This window comes from Martes martes, assembly GCF_963455335.1.
Source record: "Martes martes genome assembly, chromosome: 1".
Taxonomy (NCBI): domain Eukaryota; kingdom Metazoa; phylum Chordata; class Mammalia; order Carnivora; family Mustelidae; genus Martes; species Martes martes.
In genome coordinates this window covers 3,081,206-3,104,463 of record NC_137888.1, presented here as the reverse complement: position 1 = coordinate 3,104,463, position 23,258 = coordinate 3,081,206, and the positions used below count along the sequence as shown (strand labels likewise).

Here is a 23,258-nt window from a genome sequence, read left to right as displayed (position 1 = left end):
GGGCTTCCCTTCAGCGGCTTACGGAGGGGGCCGGAGGGCAGAGGAGGCTTACCGTCCGAGTCTGCACCCCCCCCGGGTCCCCACAAAGCAGCAGAGAGCTGTGCGGCTGCCCCCGTGGCCTGGGCGAGGTCCCTGGTCTCCCTGTAAGGTGGGGATGCTCTCGGTGCTTCCTGTCCTAGAATCGGCTGGACGAGACCGTCACTTAGCCCGCTCTCCAGACGAGCTGTCGAACAGCCACCGTGGGGGGGGGGGGCTGGGTCCCGTGTGAACGCGACACCCACGACTCTGTTCCACAGAGCGACGGGCTCACAGATAGTAAACCAGAGCCGTGGCAGGGCGTCCGGTGAGGGACAGAAGGACACGGCAGGCCCCGCTGGTAGGGCAGGGCTGTGATGCCAGAAGTGGGGGGCTTGAGGAATAGGCTCCCTTCCTTGGCGAAGACTGGCTTTGGGGGGGACCCGGGGTGGGGGGAGGGCGGCCTCGGGGGGACCCAGGTTGGGAACTGCCGCACGACCAAGGGGACAGCCTCACTCACCCCCACGCACCTGTCCCCTTCGTGCCTCCTCCCCTGCCCCTGTTGGAGGGGGAGGGAATGGGAGCCGGAGCCCCCGAAGCAGGATAGCTGGGGACCCCCGCTCCAGAAGGCTCTTCTCTAGAAGCTGCTGCTTCTCCTCTTTGCCCAGAAGGTTTGCTTTTTTCTTTCCTCCGCTGGCCCTGGCCTCAGTGCCTGTCCTTTCTCCCGCTCGCCCACGGCACCTCCGGAAAGAGGATGCCCTCAGCTGGGATGTCCCGGCGATGCCCTCGGCCCTGGAGAGGTAAAGGGGCCCTGCCTGCTAGCACATCCAGGTGTGAGTTTGATGGCCTTACCAGTGAAGAAGAGGGAGGGGTTTCATGTGACCTTGGGCCTGGCTTTGGGCTGGGGCCGCGGAGAAGCCGCATCTGGGTGAGGACAGTCTCCCAGGGAGCCGGCGTCCACGCCGCCTGGGCCCGCCGGGCCGGGATTCCGGGTGGTACGCCCCGGTTCCTCCCCAGGCTCCTACAGGGCTCAGACCACGGTTTTCCTCTGTGGCCAGGCGCTTCCCTCCCCCCACCCTTGGAGTTCAGGCCTCTGCAGCCCAGCCAGCCGCCTCCCTCCCTCCCACCTGCCTCCCTCTGTCCCCGATGGCTCCTGCCCTGAGCCCGCCCAGGGACTTCAGGCTCCTCTGCCTTCCTTGCTTGCCTTGGCACAGACATGAGCTGCCCACTCTTCTTCGGGTCAGTCCTGTTTTCTATTTTTGAAAGAAGGGGTACAGCTGCCCCTGTCTTGTCCCTTGTGGTCGGCATGGCAGGACCTTGAGTCCCCCCGAATCATGGACACCTTTCCCCTTCCTGGAAAATACGTCTGTCCTGCCACCTGCCAAAGCCCAGTGACAATTTCCTTTCACTTTAAGATGTGTGCACCTGCTCCGTCCACGCTCCGAGCCAGCAGAGCCTGCCAGCCGGGAGGCGGGGGGCCGGTCTCCCTGGGCTGATCCGCTGGCCAGGCAGACTCCTGGCAAGTGCTCTGGGCTCAGGTGCTTCTGTTAACCCCGAGTCCCTGCCGGGTAACGGGGACTCCCCCCTCGGCCGTCCCCAGGTGTTCCAGCACCTTCTGTGTATCTTCCTTTAAATGTCGATAGCCTGAGATGTTCACGCGGGGACTGAAATGGTGACAGACGCTAATGGCAAGGCAGGGAAGTTCGGAGAGGGGAGTCATCCGACACGTCTTGGTTTCCAGCGTAAAACCAGAGGTGGTCTGTCGGGAGACCGGGAGACCGGGAAGGCATTTTGCCTCCAGGCCTGCCCCCCTGCCCCCAAGCTCACGATGGCTCACGATGGCTCACGATGACCCATCCTTCTGTCCCCTGCCGGGTCAGAGCTGGGAGGTGAGGCTCAACGGGGACTCCGTGTGTTCAGCCTCTTCCTCAACAAGCGGACCGGCCCCACGGCCTGCAGCGCCCCGCAGGTGTTGTACAAACAGAAACCCTTGGAAACGCAGCCTCTCCGAACTCTACCCAGCCCCGGGCACTGAGAAGTCAGGGCGTGCTGGCCTCCCTCCTCCTTCCCGTGTGCCGTAGCCTGGAAGCTCCTTCCCAACATCTGGAGGCCCCAGGAGGGGCGTGGCTGAACCCCACTGATGTCATCAGGATTGACAGATGATGACACGGAGGTCTCGTAGAATGCATGCAGCTCCTCTGTCTTGGAGGGGTGGCCACCCGGAGTGGGGAGGGACAGACAGCCCCGCGGGTCCAGCTCCGTCCCTTGACAGCTCGGAGGCCCAAGGGAAGTCACCTTGTCCTCGGTAAAGTGGGGGTGTCAGTGACACCCCCATTGGGTGACCACAGATGGCGCTGAGTAATGTGCAAAGTGCCCAGGGCGAGCTGGCCACGTGGGCGGCTGGGTCAGCACGTCGTGCGTGTAGGTCCTGCTCCCTGCCTCCCCTGGGACACTGTGGAGGGAGCTGAGGCAGCCCGTCCTGTCCCTGGTTCCTGTCCTGCGAGCACACTGCAAGCCGGAACCAAGGCCCCAGGTCCCCAGGTCCCATTGTCCGGGACCCTCCGTCTCCAACTTGGCAGAGGCTGCTGGAAACAAAAAGAGCCCTGGGAGCCCTAAACCGGGAGGACCAGCGGCCTCCCCAGGGCTGCTGGGGGGTACGAGCTGCCTGGCCTCAGACACGGGCAGAGTGCAGCTCTGGTCGTCAGGGAAGAGAAGCCAGAGCAGACGAAGGGCGCAGTGTCCCCGTCACACAGCGGACGGGAGCCGACAGCAGATGGAAGAGGAAACGCCCTCGGCAGAGCGGCTGACGGCAGAGCCAGCCTCCCGGAGCCCGGGACGCGGCCGGGCCTGGGTGCACGGGGTGCCTTGGCCCCGGAGGCTGGCCCCTGTACCCCTGTCCCAGCTCTGCTGCCCCCGAGGCCCTTCCCACAGCAGAAGGCACAAGGCTGAGCCATCCACACCCAGTCCCCTGCTTCCAGGTCACGGATGGCCCAGCAGGCGGTGCTCCTGGGAACTGGAGGGGGTCTTGTGCTCGAAGGGATAAGAGGGTACCCGGAGGGCACAAAGGGACCCCCCGGCAGGCGCCTGGGCAAGACAGCAGTAGCTCACCGGCGGGCCTCGCCCCAGGGAAGGACGCCCCCCTGCACCTCGGCTTCCCGCTCAGCCGCGCGGATGACGAGATGGGAGCTGGCCACCGAGCTGGCACCACCTGGCCCAGCATTGGCCCCGGCCCTGGAAGCACATGCCCCGGCCTGGGGAGATGGCCCGACGCTCACGGCCCGACGCTCGCGGCCCGGCTTTGGACGGGTGAGGTGGATCCGCTGGCTCTCGCTCAGCCCGCTGGGCTGTCTCCTCCCCGTCTGGATGCTGAGGGTCTGCATTTCCAGGTTCTGACTCAGGAAAACATCCCCTAGGATACGGTGCACAAAGACCCAGCCGCAGGAGCGTGCGAAGCACATGCGTGTCTCCCTGGCGTGTGTGGTGCACGGGCGGGTCGTGGGCCCGGTATGAGCGGCACTCAGCTCTCGGCTCGTTCACTATAACAGTCTCCACCGTCGCCTCGACCGCCTCCAGCCCAGTCCACGCGTCCCCCACCTCCGCCACGGCTCACGTCTGCTCCCCGGATCCCTGAGCCGAACCCCGCTGGGAGCCCTGGCCCGACGGGCACTCACAGCCCCGCTGAAAAGCGGCCCAAGAAGATTACGATAGAGCCCGGACGTCTGTGCCCGTTGGATGTAGACGATGCCTGTGTGACTGTTTTTTTTAATCATAACAAAATACACATAAAAGTTGTCGCCTTAACCGTTTCTGGGTTCCGTGGCGCTGAGCGCCCTCCTCGTGCAGCCGCCCCCACCGTGCATCCTGAGTCCGTCTTCTTGGACTGAAACTCTGTCCCCAGTCACCGCGAGCTCCCCCGGCCCCTCCGCAGCGGCGGGCGCCCACCGGCTCCTCTCTGTCCCTCCGTCCCTCTGACCCGTGAGCGGGTCCCTCCCGTGAGTGGGTCCCACAGCGTTTGTCCTTCTGCGGCTGGCGTGTTTCGCTGGGCGGGGTGTCCTCAAGCTTCGGCCACGTCGTGGCACAGGGTGGCTTCCTTTTTGAGCCTGAGTCCTGCTCCGTCATGTGTCTTCTCCTCGGACTGTTTATCCGTCCACCCTCCGCGAACCCCCTCATCGTCTGGAAATCTCAGTCGTTTCCCGTCTTGTTTCCTCAGCTGGCAAAGCCTAGGTCTAGGCATCGGGTACATTCCTGTGTTTTCTGAACAGCCCTCCTCTCCCTCAAGCGCTCCTCAGTTTCCCGGTCACGGCTGCGTACACCCGAGGACTCGGGTGTGGTGTGGCCTGGGAAGTAGGGCACGTCCGGGCGGGACAGTGAACTGCTCAGGGAAGGCGGCTGCCCCCGGCTCTAGGGACCTCGCGGGCGTGGCCCTGGCAGTGGGACGTCACGGTCAAGAGCGCGGATTCTGGGGCAAGCGCATCTGCTTTTGAAACTGGTCTCGTGCAGGCAAGTTCCTTACGCACTTCTGTGACCCCATCTGTGACGTGGGGTGACGGGAGCGCCTCCCCTGTGCGGTCATCTCGCGAAATGCGTAAATGTGCCTCCAGTGCGGGAACAGGGCCGGTATGTGGCGAGAGCTGCATAAAGTCCTTGGTATTTTTATCTTTTTGTTCATAATTATTTATTCGCATCGTGGCTATAAGGCAGTCAGAGCTCCGTGACGGAGACCCCCGGCTTGCCGCTCCAGGTGGGCAGGCGGCCCCGGGGCAGCTAGCCGTTGGTCCCGGCACCGGCCCCGTGTCGAGGCTCGCTCTGTGATGTGCAGGGCCAGCCCAGCCCCCGGTGCTCCCGCTCTGCGATACCACGCTCCCCCCGGGGCAGCCCCAGGTCCGCCCTCCTTCCCACGGATGCCTTTCGTTTCTCCTCCGTTCCAGAGCCGGAGCCCTGGGGACCGCAGGGAGGAGGGCGGGCGGTGGGGTGTGGGTGAACCGGGACCACCGGCCCCGCCTGTAGGCCTGCACTCGGTACACGAGGGCAGCACGAGGCTGCAGGCTCATTTGTTTTGCTAGAGAGGGCGGTTGTGATGCCCATAGCTCCTAGCGGTGATTTTGCCGTTGGAGGGAGATGTACGGTGGAGTGTGTGGCGAGCCGCTGTCCGTGGCGGCCCTGGGGGGCTCGTTGCCACACTTGCCCCTGGACTTCTGACCGCACCCCCCGCAAAGGCCCTTGGCCCCCCGGGGTGCAGCCTGGGGTTGCTGCTCAGCCTTGGGGGAGACGGAGGGCTGAGTGCTTTGGGGAAACAAAGTCAGAGGCCGCCCGTGGAATGGCGGGGGGAGGCCGGAGTTGGCACAGACCCTCTCCGTTGAGCCCGACGCGGCCGCCCTGCACCAGCAAAGGGAGGGGCCGGGCGGCCACGGTGGCATCCTGAGGGCTGGTCGCACACGGGCTGATGTGTTTTGCAAGCGGTTCCTGGAGCCCGTGATCCAGCCTCTTTATCCTTATAGCTTCTGCCTCAGGGAACGCTTTTAAAAAACTTGTATAGCCTTGCAAAGAACAGAGAAAGAGCCCCCACGGCTGACATTATCATCTAGAGATCTTCAATGATGTTGGATTTGCATTTGCAACAGCAGGAGCCCGGGGCTTGCGTGGGGAAGGGCTGACCGTGGACCCGGGGCTGACCGTGGACCCGCCGCAGGGCGTGGCCGCCGGCCGGGCTGGAGCAGCCGTTTCCGGGGCGCTTCGGGAGCCGCCCGCAGACCGACTTCGCGCAGAGCCGTGCTGTGCAGGGAAAAGTGGAGACGTGAGCCGTGGTTGAAGGGGCACACGACCTCTGAGACCGCTCACTGGGGCCTCTGAAGGCTGCCCCGGCCGGCCGGCACAATCAAAGAGCATCCGGAGCTCAGGGCAGACACTAGAGGGGCTGGGAAGCGCGACCCCAGCCCTGGCCAATGAGGCCTGGCCTGTTGGGACCCCCTAAGACTCCAGACTCCCTCGGGGCCACCCAGATGCGCGGCCGTGTATCCGATCCCATTTTGTGGGTGTCATTTGGAAGGCTGTGTCCCAGATAGCGGAGGTGGGGGATGGCATCTGTGCCCCAGCGGCAAAGCCGGCCTGGAGTGGTCCAAAGAGCCGGGGTCCAGAGGGGCTCCCAGAGCACAGCAGTGCGTGGGGAAGTGTAGGAGCCGAGAATTTCCCTCACAGGTATTTCTGGAAGCCGGGCTGGGTGGCGCTGGGCGGAACAGGTGAAGGAAATGGGTGCCAGCCTCGGGGAGCCGCGTAGACACGGGCGGGTGGTGTCTGGACGTCGGCGGGGTGCACAGCCCTTGCAGGAGGAGGCGCTGAGAATGACAGGTCCCTCCAGGGGTGGGGGACCCTGGATCTCCTGGGTGCTGTGCGGAAGCCGCCAGGCTGCAGGCTGGATGCCAGGCCTCCCAGAACACTCCACTCCCCCTGCCCCCCACCCCGGCCCCCTAACCCCGACCCGCCTGGGGCTGGATCTCTGATTCGGCCTCAGCCCCTGTAGTGAGTCCTCAGCTCGTCCTCCCAAGGGACAGAGCAGCGGCCAGAGAGGCCACTGTACAGCGGAGTAGGGTTCGGGCCCCAGAGGGCCCTTAAGATGCCTCCCGCCCCCACCTGCCCCTCCTAAGGGGTCCAGGCTCGGCTTCTGGAGGAAAGAGGCAGGGCCTGGCGGCTTTCCGCCCACCGCTGTGAGCCCCAGGCATCGAGCTGAAGAGCGAGCCCGCACGCAGGTCTGGGCTCGGCGTGGCTGGGGAGACACGGCCCCAAGCTGAGGTTACATCCCGGTGACACGCCACCCCCGAAGTCCAACGGCCTCGAGCAGAGCCCTGACCTTTGGAGGGACTGCGGCAGCCCCGCAGGAGGCCCGTGAGGCTGCAGCCTGGTGGGTGGAGGCCAGCCCCTGAGGGACACGGGTGCCGCGTGGGGAGGCCACAGGGAGGCCACAGCAGCCGCCGACTTGGACTCCAGGCTCCCTCGTCCACACTCAGACACTTCTATTCTGGCAGGAAACTCCGTTCCGTTTTTCTAACGAAACTTCAGGTTGGTAGAAAGGAATAAGAGGAGACCCGGGAGGCAGGAAGGACAGACTCCTCCGCTCCCCGCGGCCCTGAGCTGCCCACTTTCTCCCACGTCTCTCGGATTTCCGTGTCCTCGGCCGCGGCTCGCCAGGTGGCTGTGTGAGGACCGCAGGCCCGCTGCGCACGCTGTCCCATGCTCTGCCACCGCCGTGTCCGTCCCCGGCCTGGGACTGCTGCAGGATGCGGTGTCCCCGTCCCAACCCCAAAACTTCGGGGGCTATCGCAGTCCTTTCAAAGGGGATCTAAGGTTGCTGTACTGGGATGTGTCATGAGAGAGAACTTTGGATAAGAGCGAGCCCCTCCCTCCGCTTGCCTTCCTCACGCGCTTGGCACACGGTGGCCGTGGAAAGTGAGCAGTGCGGGGGGAGTGTTAATGGCCGCGGTTAACAGGAGGGAGTGGGGTTCGTTTCCCAGGCCTGCCGAGGGGACGAGGGCAGAAGGACATGGGAGCGTCACAGCTCGTCCCGGGCTCGCTCCGCTCACGGTGTGGATGCCGGGTTTCACGCGCGTGCAGACCCAGCGCGGGCCTCGAGAAGGTTGGGTGGTGAATGATTTCCAAGATTCCTTGAAGATGCTCGGATGGGGGCATAGTGCTGACGCGTGGTTGCCTCGGGAGAGAAGTCGCAGTCCCCCGTGTAATCCCTGGAAAGGAGGCTCGAGCTGATGCTCCAGCCTCCCCCCAGAGCCTTGACGGCTTCTCCTGGAAGGGCCCCAAGGCCTCAGTTGCCTGGAATCCTCGGAGTCCGGCCCTTAACCCAACCGCAGGGCCAGCACCTGCCCTTCAGCCAAGGCCTCTGCGGCCACCTGTTGGCCTACCCCAAGGACGCCCGGGAAGGACCAGCTCCCACCCCAGCCCCGCCTTGGCTGCACACTGGGGCTCCCTTGTGTCCTTCCTGCCGGGAAAGAGGATGGGAGCCGTGGTGCTCACTTTCCAAGGTGCCGGAGCTCGGGGTCTCCACTGGGAAGGGTTTTCCTGCCTCCCAGGCTAGGTCTCCCCCATGTCTTGTCACCCGCTGTCACCCTCTCGGCCTTGCCCATCACAGCTGAGGGTTGCATGCTGGGGTCTCCTGTGGGCGGTCGTCCCCAGCACCCCCTCCTCTCCACTGCCCTCCCCCCGGGCATGAAGAAGCCTGGACCCCGGGACGGGCCTCGCTGGCCCACACTCAGTCCCTGATAAAGGAGAGACCTTGGGGGGAGGGGCGCAGGTTAGAGGGGAGAGCCACGTGGGGGCCCAGCGCAGGGGGCAATGCAAGGGTCGTGCATGGAGAGCCGCCTCCGATGTGAGCGGGAACTCAAGAAGTAGACCCAGCTGAAACCAGAGAGACGCCTCCGGAAATGTCCTCGCTGGAAGCAGTCCTCGGGAGGGAGCGCCGCGTCCGCACACGTCTTACCCTTTCTGCGGTCCCCTCCTCGCATTTTTGGTCCCCTGCGATCCATCCTCTGTAGCCGGGGAGAGTGACCTCAGACGGCAGAAGCAGAAAAACAACGGCGATCCAGAAGGGTGACCGCATTGGCCACGACAAGCGGGTTCCACGCGGGGAGGCCTCCGACCCTCGCAGGCGCAGGCACGGCACGGGCACACAGGCCCCGAGACGCCGCTGAGCCGGGGCAGCCCGGGGCCTGAGCTGGAGGGCTGTTTGCACAGTCCGCGTAGCTGTGTCCTGTGTCGTGCTAATGAGGGTGGCCGGCTGGGACGGGAACTCCCCTGCGAGGCTACACTGTTCCTCTCCAGCCTCCCCGCCCCCCGCTGCAGCCCAAGGCCACATCCGCTCTCACAGGGGGACAAGGGGATGAGCCTCCCGTCCACGATCCACCCCCCCAGCCCCTCCCAGCATGTGCTCCCGGTCGTAGATGTGCTTCGTGCCTCACGCAAGTCCAAGGATTCCCGTCCCTGCGAAGAGCCCAGCCTGAGCGCAGAGGCCAGGGCTGCGTCCGGTCCCAGGGCTGCCGTGGCGCATCCCCGCTCTCCGCACGGCTGCAAACAGCCCCGACTTACGCTTTTGAAACTCTGGAGGCCTGAGTCCAGGATCCACTCGGCCGCACTGAAACAAAGTGATTGGCAGAGCCTCGCTGCCCTGGGGGCACTGAAATCAAGTGATTGGCAGAGCCTCGCTGCCCTGGGGGCTCCCGGGGGGAGCCGTTCCTCGATCTCCTGCTCCTGGGGCCCGTCTGCACACTTTGGCTCGTGGCCACGCCGCTCAGGTGCCTTCGGAACTCTCTCTTCCGTCTTCACATCTCTCTCTGCCGCCATACGGTTCTGTGACTTCACTAACGTGCGCCCCGCCGTGACCGGGGCTCATCTCATCCCAGGATCCTTCCGCTCATCGTGTCTGCAGAGACGTGGCCCTGTAACGCGGAGAACGGTGTCATTCTGCGGGCTTCTGGCCTCAGACCGCGCTGCACGTCCTGTCCCCAAGCCTCCTCCCGTACTGGCCAGCAGGATCGTGGGTCTGGAGCGGGGGCGAGGCACAGTGAGGGGCGGCCGCTTCCCTTCACCGGCAGCCCGGTGCCCCTTGCTCCGCGGTCTTCCGTCCCTGCAGGACGGGTCACTTCTGCCTTCATTCGCGTGCACACTGCAGCCACTGCGTCCCCTGCCTGCCCGCCGGCCACACACCACAAGCAGGGTCTCACCTGTCTCTCTATGCCAGACCTCGCTGTTCGTCCGGATGGAGTGAGCTCCCGCCGTGCTGAGCGGCTGTGCCTCCCAGACGCTTTGGCCTCGTAGACGTTTGCCGAGGCCCTCCCGTGTGCCGGAGCGGAGGGACGAAGCCGTAGCTCTCTCACCCCCCAAGCCCTGCCCCGCCATTACTTCGTTGGCCTGGGACGGGCAGCCGGGTTCGCGTCTGGCCCCGCTCCACGCCAGTCGTGTGACCCGACGCTCAGATTCCAGATCTGTGACACGGGGTTAGCGCCGGCCCAGCAGACCTCTGGACGGTGCCCACAACGTCCCAGACACCGCTCTAAGGATTTTATGGGGGCGACCAGTGCCTGCCGCATGTTGCAGGCACGGAGAGTGTGCAGTAAAGATTTTGCCCGCAGCCCCGGGGTGCGTGCGAGGCTGAGCTGCCAGTGGACCCAGGAAGGCTGGCTTCGGGCTCTGTCCCCACAGGGCAGACTTCAGGGAAAGGTGTACCCACGTGATGGACGGTCTCTGCAGCCTCCCGGGCTCGGTGCAGAGACGGCCCCACGGGGGCTCACAGCGCCTCGAAGCAGGTGGGGCCGGCATTACCCCCACTTTGAGGAGGGAAGGGCTCTGCCAGGGTGGAGAGAATGATATTTGGGCCCCCCCCCTTGTGTTTGCCCCAAACTGAGTGTCCCATAGTTCCCGGAGGCTTTGTATGCTCCTTCGGGGTCCTGGGTATCGTCCCGCACAGTAGCCTCCGCCATTCCCTGCGGGTTGGTCATCCCGAGCCGTCAGTTCCTCTGTGCTCCCTTGCCGACTGTCCCCCCGATGCCAGACACTCACACCAGCCCTTCCTCTCCATCACCGTCACCGCCACTCACTCATTGCGTGGCTTTGGAAACATTCCTGAAACTCTCTGAGCCTTAATATCTACCGAATGGGAAGAAGGACACCCATGTCCAAGGCAGGCTTTAAGGATCAAAGGTTTTATGTGTTCTTTGCCCAATAATAGCAAAGAAAGGAAAGGGGACCGTCTCCCCCCCCCCCACACACACACGCTTGTTTTCAAGTCAGGATCCACGCCGGGCAGGGCGCTGCCTCTGTCCACTGTCTCCTTAAGTCTCTTTCCATCCACACGCTTGGCCCATCCCTGCCCTGGAGCTGTGAAAAATGCATCCTTCAGGCACACCCTGAGACGCAGACACAGACGTGTACCATACAGAGATACAGAGATGTGGGTGGAGATAGAGGTGGGACACCCTGAGGAGGGATAAGGGAGATGGTTGCTGATTTCCTCTCCGTACGACAATCACACTGGGATTCTTGAACCACGAGATGCTGGGATGTTAGGGATCCACTCGGAGATGCACACAGATGACGCAGAATGTTGTCTCCACTGAGCTCACAACCACCCCAGCAGGGAGGGAAGCCGGGGTGCGGACCCGCGGGCTGGGTCGGTGCAGACGGCCAGGCTGGTAGGGGTGGGGGCAGGGCTGCTGCGGGCCCTCGAGCATTTCCAGCGCACAACAGGACTTCTCTTCTTAAAGATTTTATTTACTGATTTGAGAGAGAGAGAGCGAGCGGGCAGGCATGCGATGGGGAGGGGCAGAGAGAGAGAAGGAATCCTCAAGCAGCGTCCACGCCCAGCGCGGAGCCCGACACGGGGCTCGATCTCACGACCTTGAGATTGTGACCTGAGCCAAAATCATGAGTCTGGGGCTTCACCGATGGAGCCCCCCGGGCGCCCCCGGGGCTTCTCTTTAGAAGAAGGTGTGCAGTGAGTCTCCCGTAGTAAGCAATGGCGGCTTCTGCTATTCTTTCATGTTCTTTTCAAACACACTGACCAGAAAGATACCTCCTGGCTCGGAAGGGGAAATGATGCCTGATGCTGAGTTTATGTGAGCGATCGCCTGCCTGGCGGTTAACTGTAGTCGTTCTGACTGTGGGTTTACCCTTACCTGCTCTAGACAAGGAGAAGCACAGCACGAACGATACGTGCAGGCGTACGTGTCTGTGAAATTCAGAATGAGAGGAGAACTTCAGACACACTGCCGACGCGCATGGGAGGAGAGCGACGTGGCCAGCCTGCGATCTTGGCCTTAGTTAAGGCACGCGTTTATTTCCAGAGTGTTTAAAAACATAAAAGTTGGGATTTTGGTCTTGGTCTCCGCTTAGCCTGTCTTCTGTATTAAACTTGTAATTCTTGGGCACCGATGAGCCAAAGGGAATTTACCTTTAACTCCCCCAAAGATAGAAAAGTGGCGAATCTGCGGATGGGTTTACGTTGGCTGTTCTCTGGGCTGGCCAGGTTGAGTTCTACCTCCTGGAGCTGGAATGTGGGATCCAGGAGCCAGAGTGAAAATTCTCTAGTTTGCTTCCAGGGCAAAGTCTTATACGAGCTTATAGAAGTGTAGGTAAGACCTTAGTAGATTACAGAAACTACAGAAGACAATCATAGCTTGGTCAACAGAAGATAAGGAATTTGAACTGATTTATTTTTCCTCTGGGAGGGGAGCCTAAGTCAATATCCGCTCCAAGTGCGCCATCAGAAATATCGGCAATCGGAAAACAAGACAAACAGAGAATGCGTGTGTCATTATGGGCAAGGGACCTACCTGCCACGCGGACCTCCTGCAGTCCTCCTGGCGGCACAGCCTCTGTCTCTGGGCTTAGAGCCGGTGGGTGGGTGGGGGTCTGAGTTTGCATGTGGGTCCACACTGGCCAGGCCAGCTTCTTCACTCTCTGCGACAGGGGTAATGGTGACACCAAGCTTAGGAGGTTCTTATGAGGACCCAGGGTCACGGGGCTCGTGGGGCATTTGGCTCAGATTCTGGCCCAAGCATAGGTTCAGTCCTGTTAGGCAGTGGTGATGGGGGATGTGGTGGTGGTGTGGTGATGCTGGTGATGGCGGAGATGGTGCTGGTGGCTGAGGAGGTCCAGGTGGAGGTGGTGATGGTGGCACTGGCATCATTAGTGTGACCTAAACCAGCAGATGCAGACTTCAGCCTCAGCTCATTGGCGCGGGAGGATGTTTGGGCCCCATTGCTCCCCCAATGGACAGATCCCGGGCTCCATGGGATGCAAAGGAACTGCCCACAGTTCTGCCCACGGGGCCCCGTCTTCCAAAGACTTCCTTCCACCTTTAACAGAAGAGAAAACTAATGCAGGGAAATCCCAGGGATCACTGAGTCTATCCAAGTATTTTTTTTAACTCCTACCTGCTGATTCTGGTAACTGATGAATACATATTTGATTGCTGTGACCCCGTTTTTGTTGAAGTTTGGATATAGTTGAATGTGGTTGATAATCAACACGGAGGTATCGGTTAGAGCAATGGAGCCCGCGTCGTGACAGCATTCCCAAGACGACACACCCTTCGGCCGTCCTCTACTGAAACAGGAATGCCGATGTGTTGGAGTCAGGGCTGGGTGCCCTCGATGCCTCTTGCTGGGGTAAACAGCCTTAAAGGGGTCAAGGAGGAGCCTCCCCATCCCCTTCCCCAGGGAAGAGTTTCAAGGGACCCGTCCCGTAATCACAAGGACCGCACAACATCGCTCTTAGTGCGTACCAGGCCCTCTGGGTCATAACGAACCCTCCGAAGACCCCACAGGCAAGGGACCATTTTCCTCCTTTTGCAGGAGAATCAGAGCCTTGGCGTGGTTCAGAAATCTGCCCTGGGTTGAGCTGGTAAAAGGATAGGCTGGAGGTGAACTCACATCTCTGACTCTTCCCTGCTCACGCCTCTGCCCTGCCCGTGCCTGGAGCAGTGCACGACCCCAGAGGCCAGCCAGGGGTGACCCAGGGGTTGTGAGACAGCTGGAATGGCCCAGGCTCCAGACAAAGCGGGACCTGCCGATTCAGAAGGAGCCCGCGGAGAGCGGCCACTAACCCGGCTGTCTGTCCCCGTTGACAGCCCTCCTCTGCCCTGATGGCCTGAAGAATCGGGGCTCTGATTTGCACCACGTGGGCAGCTGAACTCATCCCCCCACAAAATCTCGCCAGCAATCCTAACATGAGAAGGTTATATAAAGAGTTAGTGACGTGTTTGTTCTAGAAGTTCAGATCGATAGCGCCCACTGAAGAATTAACAGAAACGGGGAGGGTCCTTGCGTGAGCTTCACAGCTGGAACTGGGAGCTGGGAGTGGCAGCTGCCGGCTCATGAGCTCAGCCTCCGTTGGCTTCACTTCGGTTTTTGGCCCCCAGAACGTTGCCTGGGGGCCGGGACTCGGTCTTAGGACAGCAGTCGTGGGCAACCTCGCAGGTACCAGCCGAGCAGGCCTGACCCCGAAGATAGCGTGCCCCCCCCCATCACTGATATTCAGGTCATTAGACCTAACGGTTTGCTTTGTAATGATGTCCAAAGGCATTTCAGCCAGGCTACTTAAAGAAAGGAGATCCAAGTCCCAGGGGACCAGGACCCTGTCCCGACCCCCTGTGCCCCAGCACGGGCCCCTTCACAAGTCCGCCCTGGCTTCCCCACCTGAGCCGCTCTCAGCCCACCTGCTGGCCCAAACCCCTCGGGGCCCCTGCCCAGGCTCAGAGCAGCCTCCTGAGAGAGGGGCCCAGGCCCCCGCACCCGGCCTGGTCACCAGAACCCTCAGTTCATCAGGGTCTTGAAGATGGGTGGACCTGAGGGGCGTTCTCATCAGGTCTGGAGCTCGGAAGTTCTTTGCCTGGAAATCCCGGCCCGTGGGAAGTGAGGCCTGGCGGCATGCGTCAGGCCCTCAGAGCACCTGTTGGGGAGGGACCCCCTTCCCGCCCTCTCCCTGCTGTCTGCCACCTCCAGGTCCCCCCCAGGGTCACGGGGCCACATAGGGCCCCTCCAGTCCCCCAGGTTAGGACTGGTGAACCCGTGGCCAGCCCAGAGGCCTGGACCCCCTCCCCACCCCGCTCCGTCCCAGGAAGCACCGGGCCTTGTCTTCGCTCCGGATTCCTCCTCCACCACCCCCACACCGTCTCTCCGACCCCCCACTCCCCTGATGTTCTCCTGGTGCCTCCCCCTTCCTCCCCAGCACCCCCACTCCTTGCTGAGTGCTATTTAAATTCTGGGTTTTGTCCTCTGGTTAATTTCCTCATCTGCTTGGCTTAACGCCAAAGAATATTCTTTCCAAATAAAAAACGGTAAATGTTTTCTCTCTCTTAAGAATTTTATGTAAATGCCGCACAGCATGCTATCAGGAGGGAACGAATGTTCATCAACTCATCCTGTTATCAGTGGCCGACCTCAGCTTCCGGATCCAGATAACTTTTCTCGTGCTTAGGAAGGTCCTGCATATTCATTGTTGAATATTTTGAAAAATGCAGAGCACATAAAACGAAAAAAAAAAGAAGAATCCAGGCATCTCGGGGCCTCTCCTGCGTTCTGGTGTGTGTGTGCACACGTGCGTGCGTGTGCATGTGTATGCGTGTGTGTGCGAGCCGCTCTCTTCTACATGATTTTTTATCCCGATCATTTCACTCAGTGTCACGTCGGCAAGTACTTTCCAACATAGTATTCGGGAGTCTTCAAAAACATGATTTTAACGCCAGAATGATGTTCCATCACGGAGACGTCCTAAAATGTAATCATTCCGTCGTTGGTAGGATGTTTAGAGCCCAATTCCATTTCTGCGCGATGAGTCCGATGAGAGGACCCTCCGGGCCGCGCGTCTTTGCTTACGGAGTGGCGGCCGGGGTCAGGAAGGTGCCCGAGTGGAGCCTGCAACATCGTAAATGCTCTCATTATCATGCTCGGCGTTATTATTTCTCACAGGCAATTCCTGGAAATGGCATTCCGGATCAGAGGGCACACATTGCCCAACTGCCTTCCCCGGGGCCGAGTGGACACACAGTCCGGGCAGGGCAGCCCCTCGCCACCGCCAGCCGGAGCTATTTCACGTAAACGCTTGGGGATCATTGTAGGGTCACGTGCCGTTCTAAGAAACAACACAGAGACTTCTAGGTGCCCTTTACTCCGTGTCCCCCGTGGTCGCTTCTTGCGAAATTACGGTCTGGTATCACAACCGGGATTCTGACCTCAAGACAAGCCACCACCATGCACGGATTTCCCCCGTTTTACTGTGGTTGTCTGAGTGTGTGTACCGAGTCTATACAATCCCATCCCACGGGCAGGTTCCCGCAGCCACAACCATGGGGACAGGACGGACAGTTCCGCCCCTTTAAGACCCGCCCACCTGCTTCCTCCACCCACCCCGTCCCTAACTCCCGGCTCACACTAATCTCCTCTCCGTCTCTACAATTATGTCATTTCGGGAGCGTCACCTAAATGGAATCATACGGTATGGAAACCTTGGGGATTGGCTTTTATTCACTTGGCACAAACCCCTGGAGACCCATCCAGTTGTGTGGATCGATAATCTACTTCTTTTTATGGCTGAGCAGTGTTCCGCGTCGCAGACGCACCCCGCGGTGCGATGTCTTCCCCCACAGAAGGGCATCCAGGGACGTCCAGACTTGGGCTGTCTACCCCTTTTCCACAATTCGTCACTTTGCTTATTTCCTGCCGTTTCCTGAGAGGCCAGGATGACCGTTTTCAGAAGTCAGCACCCTTGTTTTTGTTGGGTAGAGATTTCTGAAGTCCGTGCGACGTTTATAACTAAGAGGCGTCGTCAGCAAGGACAAGCGCATATACAAGAAGGATGAAACGTTCCCGCCAAGTTTAATAACGTCCAGGGGGCTGAGACGAGTCGCAGGTACAGGGGCCGGGGAACGTCCTAGAAGCATCAGCTCCGATCAGGCAGAGGAAGGCCACGGAGCGGGGTCCCCGCACAGAGGACCCGAGCTCACTTGTTGCTCCGCCGGAAGGCGACTCGACAGAAGACAGCACCATCGTCCCCTCCTCCCCTCCTCCCCGCGGTCCGCAGCGCGTGTTGTCTACACATCTGGCTCTCCATCTTTAGCTGGAGCCCCGTAAAATCACTCGGGGGGAGTGGAATTGGAGAGGAATTGTAGTGAGGGACATGTTGCTGGAGATCCGTTACTGCAGGTTCCAAGCAGCTCTGTGAAAATTGTTGCTAAGGCAATTGAGTAAAAAATTCACAGGCGGCGTACACAGTAACAGCAAACAATGAACGTAAGCGCCTGTTTTCAAACAGCCAGCCCCAAAAGCATGACATGTCCGATGCAGATCGTTTTTTTAATGATTTGGAGAGGTCCCACAGACGTTTTCTGTGATTTCGACAGCTACCAAGGGCCCTCGTGGCTTGCCAGCATCGTGAGATTGTCCCCCTGGTGATAAAGATGGTAGCCGGCCTTGCAGGGGAGCTCCCCGGGGACGTTCAGCCCCCGCACGTGCCCCGACCCCCACCCTGCCCAGTCCCTGGTCCCCTCCTGGGCATATCCACACACCGATGTCTTCTTCTGCGATAGTGCAGGCTTTTGTCGTTCCCGGCCTGCAAAACCCAGCCCAAACCTAACTGCCAGGTGGTTCTCTTCTTGGTCCAGGATGGGGACCGGCTGGTGACATAGCACCCAACATCTGAGCAAGAAGCCCAGTGGCTAGCGGCGGTTGACTTCATGCCCATGCCCGCGAGAATGTGATAAACCCGTCAGTGCCGATCCAGGCAGCAGCCAGGAGGCGCCTCCCACCCACCCCCTGGGCCGGGGGCTGCCCTCCCATGTAGGTGCCCAGAGCAAGGTCCCGGCGGGCACTCGCGGGCCTGGCCCACTCGGCCCACTCTGCTCTGTGAGGCTCTTCTACTCCTGCCCGAGTGCCCGAGGCCCCGAAGACGGAGTCACTTTCTTGGCAGACGGGTCCAGCCACAGCTGGGCTATAAACGGGGAGGGAGCCACGAGTCATCTGTGTTTGCGACGCCCAGATAACAGACGGCTGTCACCGTGCTTCTGTGTGTCCTGCCCGACTGTCAGCCAATCAGCCCCGCAGCTGCCCGTCGTCCTCCCTTAAGGGGGGGAAGGGGAGAAACTACAGGAGGACAGAGATGGGTTTTAAGACCGGCTTTCCTCAAATGTTGCTTTGTCTGAGAACTCACACATAGACTCCAGGCCAGAAACGCACGTCCGTAAATGCGCGCTCCAGAAATCGGGGCTGGTGTCAGGCAGACACGGAGTACGGCAGTCCCCCCACCCCACCCCACCCCGCCACCGCCCGGGACGGCCAGGGTCCCCTGAGCAGCCGCCGCTTGCAGGGCCCAGCCCGGGCTCCAGGCTTCAAGGAGCAAGACGCGACCTCCTCGTGGGAAACACACTCTGGCAGCCACGGCCGCCCGTGGTCAGAGCCGGGGTGGACGTGGAAACTGTGGCTAGGCCTGCCCTGACCCCGTCCGGTGCAGAGCAGGGACAGGAATGCGGGGGCGGGGGGCGCACACCAGCCCCTCTGTCCCCCGGCTGGAGCGGGAGCTGCACGAAGCCTGTGTGCGACGTAGCCCAGGCTTGGTCACCGGAGGTATGTGGCCGGGCCAGTCCCTCCTTACTGTCCGGCTCAATACCACACCTTTCAGATTCGCAGAGCGGGGCCGTGGTGAGCCAGGAGTGGTCCCGGGTAGGAGGTCACAGCCTGAAGCTGGCGGGGGACACCAGGGAGCCCTGGCCGCTTGCCCCCGGCCAAGGGTGAGGAAACCCAGATGCCGAGGCCGTCTCTGTGGGTGGAAGAACCTTCTGGAAAAGGTGGAGCTGGGGGGGGCCGCCCCAGTCTGCGGGTGAACGCCGTCCCCGCTGCCGGTCTGGGGCCCCCACCGCACCCCCACATTCCTGCCGGCCTCGGCACACACCGGGGTCCTGTCTCCGCTCCAGATCGTGCAGGGCGGCTTGACCCTCACCCGGGTCTCCTCTCCGCTGGCGACGATGCCCTTCCACGCCCTCCCTGAGCACGGCCGGCTGCCACGCAGCTCCGTTCTCCGTTTCCCGCTGGAAAGCTCTTCCACGGAACTCGGGAGGCCTCTGCCCCGTGCCTGGCTTTGCAGGGAGCTCTGGTCGAGCACGGGTCCGACCGATGAGCCCCCAGGACTCCCTGGGACTCCCAGCGGTGGGCTGTCTTGAGGCTGAGGGTGTCAGTCTGTGCGTCAGAAGGTGGTGGCGTGGCCAGCCCCGACCCCGGGCGGCTGTCTCGTGGGCGGGAGCTCTGCCTTCACGACCGTTTCGGGCACAACAGACGGAAGGTGTCACAGTCTGTATGGATGGACTTGGTGAAGGGACATCCGGGTGGCATTCCCGTGCCCACGGCTGCAGACCTGTGGGTGGGGCCGGAGAGAAAGTGCGATGACATCGCCATGGAAACCTGTTGCCCCACGCACCGCCCCCCCATGCCTGTGGCTTGTGTCTTGTAGGTGGTCTTCAGCAAGTACTGCAACTCCAGTGACATCATGGACCTGTTCTGCATCGCCACCGGCCTGCCCCGGTGAGTGGCCCAGCCCGGCCCGCCCCCAGAACGCCCCGCCCTCAACATGCCCCGCCCCCAACCTGCCCCGCCCCCACCAGCAGGACACTGGCTCCCAGAGAGGACGGAGCCTGGGAGGGAGGGCGAGCCGCCTGGTCCGAGGGGTGACAGGTGGGCCAGGGCCCATGGCTCACCTTGCACTTGGGGGCCCTTTCCAATGACTGAGACCCCTCAGGAGTGCGCGGCGGCCTGTCCCCCACCGGTCCCCCGGCTATGCCTGCAGGAAACCGCTGGGCGGAATTAGACAGAAATCACCGTCTTAAGAGGGTTTTTTCCCCTTTTTATTTATTTATTTGAAGAAAGGACCCAGGAGGGGGGTTGTGTTTTGGCTTGAGTCCCCCAGCCCCAAACAATCCCGCGGGGGAGATTTTCTATCCGGGAGAGGCCGCTGGGAGGGGGTGCCGCAGAGCACTGTTTGGGAAAGACGGATTTTCAGAAAGCAGTTGAAAAGGCGGTAATCCCCTTATGGAGTCGTCAGCATTCCGGAGTTACCCCGCGGTGAACGGTCTGTTCCAGTGCGGTTTCTGTCCTAACGTTCTGATTGTGACGGGTGGTCGGGGTCACCTTCCGCGTGGCCTCTGAGCCCAGAGCGGCGACCCGGGTCGAGGAAAGGGTCACAGGCAGGGGAGGACAGGCCAAGGTGTCGCCCGGACCTTATAGCAAACCACGGATTACAGCGGCAGAAACAGCCTACGGCCTGGGCGTCTTCAAGCATCGCGCTGGGAAACAGAATGTTCGGTTCTTGAAAACAACCAGAGATTCAAGTGTCCTCCTCCCCGTGCAGGCGACCGGAGACCAGAGAGGCTTAAATCACGTGCTTGAGGCCACACACACACACACACACACACACACTCAGCAGAGGCCCAGGGGACAAGGGGTTTGGGGGTGGGGTGGAGACTCTGTTTCTCCTCTAGAAACTGCTTCCTAGGAGAGGTCCCCGCCCCCGTGGCTCCCAGGGGCAGCGAAGCTGAGGACAGACGTCTCCCTGCTGACCCGCAGCAACACTCCGGTCTCACCCCTGCTCCGCAACTTAGACCTCCTCCCCTTGCCACTTTAAAGTTCTTAAAAACGGATGGAGCACTTGGAATTACGCACAGGCTCTGTCCTGCCTTGAGGTCGGGCCACTTGTCCCTTAGGACTCGGGGACACTGACGCGGTGTGTCTTCCAGGAACACGACCATCTCCCTGCTGACCGCGGACGACGCCATGGTGTCCATCGACCCCACCATGCCCGCCAATTCCGAACGGTAAGCGGTGTCCTCCGCGGATCGGCGCCCTCCTGGCCCCCCTGAGACACGGGGGACCGGCCCCACGGTTGTCCTCTTAATTCACTGCTGTAGGAAACGCCAAACTGAAACCAAAGAGGGGGCAGGGGTGGGAGGGTCCTTTGCAGAACGGTCCCTTTCCAAGATAATCACGGGCGCAGGCCGGCTCAGGGCCCTTGGGAGGGCTCGCTCTCAACAAGGATCCTCAGAGGAGGCACGGAGGGGAAACTGAGGCCCTGAAGGCCCGTGAGGAGCAGAGGAACCAGACCCCGGGCTGCACGCCGACGGCCCCGTCCCGCTCTGGAAGGTTCCCCGACCGTGCCCCTGGGGGTGTTGTGTTTGCCACTGGGCCGGGTCCTGGTGCGGACCTGGGGCTGCCCGCCAGACGCCTCTGCCCGGGACAGTGGGGACCCTGGGGGCCCGAGGAGCCAGACCCGGAGAGGCCTGGCAGGGGAAAGGGGGTTAGTGAAGGTATGAGAAGTCAGCAGTGCCCGCCGTGCGGCCGGAGGAAGGACAGGCGTCCGAGCCGGAGCCCCTCCCCTCCCTGGGTGCCCCTGGGACAGCGGCCTGCCGAGTCCCGGGGGGCCCCCACTTCACGTCTGCGGCTGCGCAAGGCCAGAGAGCAGGCCCTGTCCTGAGCGAGAGCGGGGCAGGCCCAGGGCGGGCGTGAACTCGCTTCTCGACACTGCACGGGGGGACCCCCCACGGCACTGTCCGCCCTTCACCCAGCACAGCTGGGCCCCCCGGCTTTTATATTCGTGTTTTCAGCCGTCGGAGTTTTCCACGTGGCCCGGGACTGCTGAGCCACAGGAGGCCCCAGCCATCGTGGTGTGCCGCTGGGTGCGCCAGAGTCCCTCCAGGTTTCTTGGGCGTGTTCTCTGCTGGTCCGTAGCAGGCCCGGCCCCCTCCCAGCCCCTCAGGTCAACACTTGCGCACGCATCTCGCTCTTCGAGCACTGACAGACACTCCACGGCACAGCGAACAGATCCTCCGTGCCCTGCTGACCGGGGCCCGAGGATTTCGAGAGCTTAGCCGTTCGGACAGCGCGATGACACCCAACCCCTCAGTGTGAACTCGAACGTGGACTGTCGGGTCCCTGAGGACAGGCGCGTTTCGTCCTGTCCACTGTTCTATCACCCGTCCCTGACCCAGAGACTGCTCGTGACAAACTGCGCGACCGACCGGACAGACGGCTGATGTGGACAAGTGACCTGTGACGGTGTCCCCGAGGGCCCCTGTTTCATCCCATACCCTTGTTCCTAAATTCGTGGGCTGAGTTGGAGGACTGTGTATTTTCCTGTTAACAGTCCCACCAGGACACCTACCCCAGGACCATGGCCGGGCGTCCTCCCGCCAGCGACACCATGGCACCTGTCTCCCTGGGCTCCTCCGGCCTGCCTGTTAGCAGGCTTGAAATTTTGCTTAACCACTGGGTAAAAAACAGCATCTCTCTTGAGGAAGCTTTCTTAAAAACTGTTAACAGCGATTGCATTTCCCTGAACCTCTTTCCCGTGGTTTCCCTCCCGCTCGGCCATAGGTCCTTGTGTGTCAAGGGCAAACATTCTCCCATCGCTTCTGGGCCTTGGGACGACGGGGGTGGCATCACCAAGGGCATGGTCAGCCGAGGGACCGACCCCGTCTTCCCTCGTGCACCTGGGAGATGGGGTTGCCATGAGCTCGAGCTGGGCGAGGACGGAGAGCCTCCCTGCATCCGTCGGGCGTCGGGCGGCACTCGGGCAGCCCTGGGGTCTCTGCCATTCGCAGCGGCCTTCTGCACCCGAGTAGCGACGGGACCGATCACCAAATGTGTTCAGCTCACCAAACACGAACATCGCAGAGGGAGTTCATCATTTAAATGCTGTATTTAAAGTATTTGGAATTCTTCCGAACGAGGAAGCTCAGAACAGCCAAAGAAACTAATTTCAGAAAAAAAGAAAAAAAAAAAACCCTAATCCTCTGAATTCTAATTTATCCCGAGCGGCTTATCTCCCACGGCAGACGCGCCGAGAACACCTTGAACGGCATCTCACGGCCGAACTGTCTCCTCTCTTGCAGCACCCCCTACAAAGTGAGACCCGTGGCCGTCAAGCAGCTGTCTGGTAAGGCCCTGCTATCATTTTTAAAATTAAAAGAAAAAAAGAAGGCTCCAGACTGCCCCTGTGATTGAATGTATATTAGGTAAGCATCTGAATCCAAAACCCCGTGCTATCGCAGAACCCAAGTCCCTATCTTAGACCCCCTCTCGCAGTCCCTCGGGAGCCTCCCTCCCCTGCTGTCCCTACAGACTCAGCAGATGCTAGGTGACGCCCCCCGCGTCCTCCTGGACGCAGGGCCTGCCCCGCTCACTCAGACTGTGACCCGCAAAGGTGGGCTCTTCACAGCCCCCCAGCCCCCGGGATGCTTTGTGTAGCCAGCGGTGCTGTTTTGCTAAAACCCAATTCCTTTGGGATCTTTTATTTCCCTTACTTATGTATGATTCATGCGTCATAAAGTGTTCCCACTTACGTGTAGGCTCTGATGAGCTTTGAAAAATGCATCCCGCTTGTCATTTTTAACCAGAATCAAGACAGAGAACATTTCTATTACCTGACAGGGCTCTCCTGTGCCTCTCCCCACAGAACCCCCGACCCCCGCTCCCTGTCAGCGGCTGACCCGCTCTCTGACCCCGTAGAACCGTCTCTCCCAGAGCGTTGTATAAAAGACATCGCACAGGGCGTGCACTCCTTTCTGACTCAGCCTGTCGTCTTTGACGCCGGACTGTGTCGGGCGTCCCAGCAGCTCGTTCCTTCTTATTGCTGGGAAGGCTTCGTGGTGTGGCCGGACCACAGCGTGATGACCCAGCCTCCTGCGAGAGGACACCCGGGTCACCTCC

At 61.4% G+C, this 23,258-nt stretch overlaps 1 protein-coding gene across 2 annotated transcripts in view; it reads left to right on the top strand.

Moving 5' to 3' along the window:
• The window catches only part of PDE9A (phosphodiesterase 9A), an 80,897-nt gene that overhangs the window by 3,288 nt on the left and 54,351 nt on the right, over positions 1-23,258 (top strand). For both annotated transcript variants that reach the window (XM_080817055.1, XM_080817056.1), the window contains exons 2-4: positions 19,012-19,082; positions 20,291-20,368; positions 22,442-22,485. In XM_080817055.1, coding sequence (XP_080673181.1) covers positions 19,012-19,082; positions 20,291-20,368; positions 22,442-22,485 — 193 coding nt within the window. The remainder of the gene's footprint in view (positions 1-19,011; positions 19,083-20,290; positions 20,369-22,441; positions 22,486-23,258) is intronic.